General features: G+C 65.5%; 2 protein-coding genes across 2 annotated transcripts; one reads left to right on the top strand and one right to left on the bottom strand.

The window, feature by feature from the left end:
- Positions 1–85: 85 nt before the first annotated feature.
- EMIHUDRAFT_68064 (hypothetical protein) lies at positions 86–709 on the bottom strand (the record flags this gene model as incomplete). Its single annotated transcript, XM_005761436.1, has 3 exons — positions 86–122; positions 447–516; positions 628–709. Coding segments are annotated over 3 exons (189 nt in total), but the record flags the coding sequence as incomplete, so codon positions are not given.
- A 2,923-nt stretch (positions 710–3,632) lies between these two features.
- Positions 3,633–5,562, top strand: EMIHUDRAFT_68017 (hypothetical protein; the record flags this gene model as incomplete). Its single annotated transcript, XM_005761435.1, has 6 exons — positions 3,633–3,722; positions 3,785–4,264; positions 4,394–4,446; positions 4,683–4,728; positions 4,971–5,057; positions 5,230–5,562. 6 exons carry the CDS (start codon positions 3,633–3,635, stop codon positions 5,560–5,562), a joined length of 1,089 nt encoding a protein of 362 aa, XP_005761492.1.
- Between the last annotated feature and the right edge of the window lie 480 nt (positions 5,563–6,042).

The raw sequence follows: 6,042 nt of genomic DNA, 5'->3' as shown, positions 1-6,042 counted from the left end.
GCAGAGAGAGGTGTGGGACGCACACTTTTTTTTCTTCTCTCTCTCGCACAGCCCGAAGCGCTATATCTCTGTGTCTGATCCACACTCACTTTCGTACTTTCCCCCGTATATGACATATCCTGCTTGCGTGTGTGTGTTAGAGAGAGTAGAGGATAGAGAGAGAGAGAGAGAGAGAGAGAGAGGGAGAGAGAGGGAGGGAGGGAGAGAGAGAGAGAGAGAGAGAGAGAGAGAGAGAGAGAGAGAGAGAGAGCGGAGTGGCCGCGCGCGACGCCGCCCGTGCGCACACACGCACACACGCACACACGCACACACGCACACACGCACACACGCACACACCTCCGCGAGAGAGGCGGCCGCAAGCCAGCAGGCCCACACACACAGAGTGAGGTGCGGCCGGCGGTAGCGGCGGCTGGGCACGCCCGCCGCGGCTGGGAGGATGCGCGGACCTGTTGACGCCGTCAAAACAAAACGCCTCCAGCCGGCCGTTCCCAAGCATCCGCGTCACCTGCGCGTACTCTGCGGGCGGCGGGCGCGGGGCAGCGGGATGTGAAGACGTGGGCGCCCGGCCGCGTGCCGCGCGCGGCGCCGAAGTGCGGGAAGCATGCCGCGGCAGGGCGGGGCCCGCACCCTGCCCGTCCTCCTTGAAGATGAGCTCGCGCTTGTTGTCTCCGTCCGCCTTTCCGCGGCGGCGATTCTTGCCGCCCTTACCTGTTGCGGCGGGAGACGGCAGAGGTGGGAGGGCGAGCGGCCGGGTGACGAGGCGCGGTTGGCGGCGGCCGCAAACCCTTGTTCTTCACCATCGTCCTGGTTCCGGTGACGCTTCCGAGCTTTGAGGCCGCGCTTGGGGCGAGCAGCAGCGGCTGGTGGTAGAGCCTCGCGGCGGCCCCCTGGTTCAGCCAAAAACTAGTTTATCTCGCTTCACACATCCTAGTATCCGAGTGAGGATACATTGGAATGGTAAAAGGGTCCGTCATGCGTACGAGACTCGTGACTCCACACATGGAGAGTACTCACGGTACGAGAGCACGCTAACATCCCGCGCATCGGAAGTGCGCCGGCCGGGACCAGGCGCTCTCGGGATGGCCTGGCGAGAGGCGGTGCCCGTCCCGTCAAAGGGGCCGACCTGCGCGTAGCCACGCTTGGAGCTGTAGCCAAGCCGAACTGCGGCGGCAAGCGTGGCCGACCGGAGGCGCCACCAGGAGGCGCCGCTGGCTGAAGCCTGACCGCCCGAGGCGGCTCGTGGCCGATCGGCCACACGGTCATGGAGAAAAGAAATCTGTGCTGCCGCCGCTCTGGCGGTCAGCAAAAGAGGAGCACGCTGCCATGCAGAGCGCTCGCTAAACGAGGCGGTGAAAGACAGGCGCGTCCTAGACGCCATAGCGTCCATGATAAATAAAACCACACGCAGCGAGCTGCGAGGTCCGGGGAGAAGATGGAAGTGTCATGGAGGTGAGTCCTCGTGTGAGTGGCTTCGAGAAACTAGTGGCCTTTCACGAGTTGGGGCCCCCACCCCAATCGTTATCGGCGGAGAATTTTTTCCGAAGCTCGTGTTACGTCCCTCGTTTGCCGCCGCCCCTGCCACCCCTGTCACTGTGCCTGTGGTAGCGAGAGACTGCCAGCGAGAAGCTGGAGGCAGGTCGCTAGACTGAGATCGTGTGTGTGAGACGTGTGAGATGAGACCGCCAGTGGAGTTGGGAGTCCACCGTGCACCGCGCTGCGAGCCTGTCGTGTCCCTTGTCAGGAGCAGGAGAGCCCCACCTGTGCCCCTGATCGTCCTTCCAAAATCCTGCTCGTGCAGGTGGGGACCCTGTCCTCCTCCCCCATCCCTCGTTTGGGCTGTCTGTTTTCATTCTTTCTTTCATTTCAAGCGCTTTTTTCTTTTATTTAGGGATAGGTGGGCGCTGGACAACCTCTTCATCACCCCGCTCGCGGCGAAGTCGCACTCGCTCGTCGTCGACGGCGCCGCCGACCCGATCTTCACGCCGGCCGCCACGGCCCACGCCGTCTCCCTCGCGGTCGCCGGGCGGCGCAGCTGCCTCGCCTCTCCAAGATGTCAAGAAGAAATCACGACTTCACAGTGATTTGGGCTCGGCAGCTTGTCAGCCCTCAGCCGAAGCTGGGGCCGGTCCCGTAGCCGAGAGAGCCCGCGCCGATGAGTTCGACGCGGTCGGGGGGCCCTAGTGCCTAGAGGGGGGCCTTGCGGAGAGACCAGCGAGTTGGCGATCTCTGTACTTCATGGCGCCCTCAAAGTGGGGCTGGCTGACTCGCCAGAGGTCGATACTCTGGACAACCCATAGGATGCCACGAATGCCTGAAGGAGAGGGAGGCGAGGCCAGAGGCAGGCTCAGGCGCTCAGCTGCTCTCGGGTGATCTCACTTTGGGTGTGGCTGAAGGCTGAAGGACCCGATGGTCCTGTCACATTCGCGTTCCGAGTCGTGGGGGTAGAAGAATTCGAGGTAGAATCGAGTCAGCACTTCCTTGTAGTACAGCGGAGGACCGCCAGGCTCGCCGGCAGCATCCGCAGGGAGGCAGCATATGAGGCACCAGTTTTCTGGAGAGCTCAACAGCTGCGGCCGCGATGGTAGAGTCGGCCGCGCTTCGAGCGAGCAGCAGCTTAAAAAAGCGCGGGTATTTCTTTCTTCCCCCCCCCCGATCGTCTCTCGTGGGTGCGAGAGGAATGCAGGACGCCACAAAGGCCTGCCTCGGCCTGGCGGCCGCGGCGCTGCTTGGCTCGCTGTACGTCCTCGTGCACGAGAGGAGGCGCAAGCTCAAGAAGGAGAAGCGGAAGAGCCAATCTGGCAGCGGCGCCAACGGTGGCGCGCTGACCAAGGAAAAGCTCATCCGCATCCTCGGCCAGTCGTCGGCGGCGGCGTACCAGCTGATCGAGCAGACGCGCAAGATGGTGTACGCCAAGCACGAGCAGACGGGGATCCCGCTCGATAAGTGCGTCGAGGAGCTGCAGCAGAACTTTGAGAATGCAATGGAGGCTGTCGTGCTGCAGGTGCGCAAGAACCACGGCGTGACGGAGCAGCAGATGACTGCGGCCATGGTGGCGAACCAGCGGGACGAGGAGGTGCAGGCGGCGCTGACGACCCTGCGCGAGGCCATGAGTGGCAAGCCGCCGCCCAGCCCGCCAAAGGCGGCGACGGAGGAGGAGCAGACCCCCGCCGCGAGGCTGAAGGCGCGGCGCGCGCGGGCGCGGCGGCAGGGCAACAAGTGAGGGGGGAGATGGTCGGAGGGTGGGGCTCGGGCGTCGAGAGCGCGCGACGTTTACTTCACGTCGCGCCGCGCGTCCGTCTCGGCGCGCCTCAGGCGCCTTTGCCGGAGAGGCACGCGATTGGAGCGGGGGGGTTGGGAGGGTGGGGTGGTGGTGGGGGGGTGGGTGGGTGGGGGAGGGGGGGTTGAAAGGGCTGGGGCGTTGGGGACGGGGTGGGCGGTGTGTGTGTGGGGGGAGCCTCCGGGAATGTGGTTGCGCGGGAGGCTGTCGCGAGTTACTCCGAGAGAGAGAGAGAGAGGAGAGGAGGAAGGGACGAGGAGGAGGAGCTATTTGCCAGGGCCGGCGGAATTCTTTTTTTAGCTACAGCCTCCCCGGCCGCCGGGCTCTTTGCTGGTGTTTGCTCCGACGCGCATTGATGGCCTCCGGCTGGTGCACAATAGAGAGCGACCCCGGCGTCTTCTCGGAGCTCATCACGGAGCTCGGCGTCAAGGGCGTGCAGGCGGGGGTTAAGATTCGGGAGGCCGCTCAAAGCGCACGCCGCAGTGACAGGTGTGCGCACCGTCACAGGTGCATGAGCTTTGGTCGCTCGACAAGGAGTCAATGGCGGAGGTCGGGCCTGTGCACGGTCTCATTTTCCTCTTTCGCTGGCGCGGCGAGAAGGACGACCGGGCCACCGTCACTCCCGGGCCCGGCGTGTTTTTCGCCTCTCAGATGATTCCGAATGCGTGCGCGACCCAGGCCATCCTCTCGGTGCTGATGAACTGCCCGTCCATCTCGCTGGGCGAGGAGATGACCGCCTTCAAGGCCTTCACCAAGGACTTCCCCCCCGACGTCAAAGGGCTCGCCATCTCCAACTCGGACCTGCTGCGCCGCGTGCACAACTCGTTCGCAAGGGCGGAGCCGACGGTGAGCGAGGAGCGGCGGGCGAGCAAGGAGGAGGACGAGGTGTACCACTTCATCTCGTACGTGCCCGTCGATGGCAAGCTGTACGAGCTCGACGGCCTCAAGGCGGGCACACCCTCGCTGTACCCCCTCCAGCCTCCAGCTGTAGACTGCCACGGCTCTCTTCGGACACCCCCACGGCTCTCACTCTTCACACACACCTTCCACCCCCTGCCTCTGCCCCCCTGGCTCTAGGCGGGGCCCATCTGCCTCGGCGACGCTGGCCCGGGCGAGGCTTGGCTCGACGCAGTCACTCCCGCCATCCAGGCGCGGGCTCGGGCTTTGGGGTCGGGGCTCGGGCTTTGGGGTTGAGCCTAGGTTCGGCTCGGGTTGAGCCTAGGTTCGGTTAGGCTAGGTTAGGGTTTGAGGCCAGAGTTAGTCACGCCCGCCGTCCAGGCCGGGCAGCTGGCCGTGCTCACACACTCCTCCCACCCTCTCCCCTCCCTCGAGGCGAGGATCGAGCAGGACTCCTCATCTCCTTCCGAAGGCTGCACAGCTGCCGGCAGTGATTCCCCTAGGCGAGGATCGAGCAGTACTCTTCGCGCGAGATCCGATTCAACTTGATGGCCGTCACGGCGGACCGGCGAGAGAGGCTCCTCGCAGAGCAGGACCTTCTTCCACCCCAACAGCCCGCCCCGACCTCCCGCTGCAGCCCGCCCCTCGCCACCGCCCCTCGCCACCGCCCCTCGCCACCGCCCCTCGCCACCGCCCCTCGCCACCGCCCCTCGCCACCGCCCCTCCGCCCCCCACCGCCGCCTGGCCCCCGCCCCAGGCCGTCATCGAGAAGGAGCGGAACATGACTGTCGGCAAGGTGCAGGCGAGGGCCGGCAAGCTGCCCTCGCCTGCGGAGCTCGAGCGGCTAGCCGCCTCCCACCCGGAGCCGCCTGCCACCGGGGAGGTGCCCCCAGCCCCCCCTCTCGCACACACACACACCACTCGGGACTCGACCACCAGCCTGTCCCTCGCCCCACCTCCTTCGCCCCACCCCTGTCGTCCCGAGCTAGCCACCCCCTCACTCCCCCCCTCCTCCCCCTCCCCCGCCCCCCCCCTCTCCCCCTCCTCCTCACAAGGTCGCCGTCGACGAGCGGACGCTCGAGCAGCTCCTCATCGCGCTCGCCCATCTGACCGCCCGGGCGGCAAAGGTGGCCGCAGACATCGAGAACGAGCAGCAGCGCGTCGGCCAGTGGAAGATCGAAAACATCCGCCGGCGGCACAACTACGCGCCCTTCATCGTCAACTTCCTCAAGGCGCGGCCGAGAGATGCAGCCGAGAGGCGGCCGAGACGCGGCGGCGGGCGTGTGCCATGTCACGCGTCCGGCTGCGAACAGGTCCTCGCCGAGCGCGGCGAGCTTGGGCCCCTAGTGGAGCAGGCGAAGAAGAAGCAGCGGCACGGGGCTCGCTGAGGCGCCCCGACGGCGACGCTCGCTCATGACGTCATGAGTCATGTGTACACATCTATGCATCTCTGCTAAATCCCTAAAATACAAATGTGATAAACTCCCCGCTCGCCGTCGCTCTCCGTTGTCGCTCTCTGTGGACTCTCGCTCGTCGGTGTTTTGTCTTTTGATGGGTCCGACCGTCGTCGGGGCGTCGCGGGCTGCTGCGCCGGGTTCGAGCGGGTTGACCGATCCGCGAACAGCTGTGCTCCGGTGTGTGCATGTGCGGTGGGGGTGCGCTCTCTCGCGCTCTCTCTCCGCACGGCTTGGTATATACGGTTGTACGTAGGGTTACGCCGACCCTGCCGCAGGCTGCGACTCAAGTCCCGCACGCACACATCGGCTTCGCTTTCTTTGTCGCGCCCTCTTGAGAGTGCATCCATGCTGCATTATCTCGTCCCGCCTCCTTGCTTCTCGCTCGGGGCTGCCATCGCCCCCCCCCCCCCC

Source organism: Emiliania huxleyi, assembly GCF_000372725.1.
Source record: "Emiliania huxleyi CCMP1516 unplaced genomic scaffold EMIHUscaffold_71, whole genome shotgun sequence".
In the NCBI taxonomy this organism is placed as follows: domain Eukaryota; phylum Haptophyta; order Isochrysidales; family Noelaerhabdaceae; genus Emiliania; species Emiliania huxleyi.
Note: the sequence above shows the minus strand (reverse complement) of the source record. Positions and strands in the feature narration are given on the sequence as shown.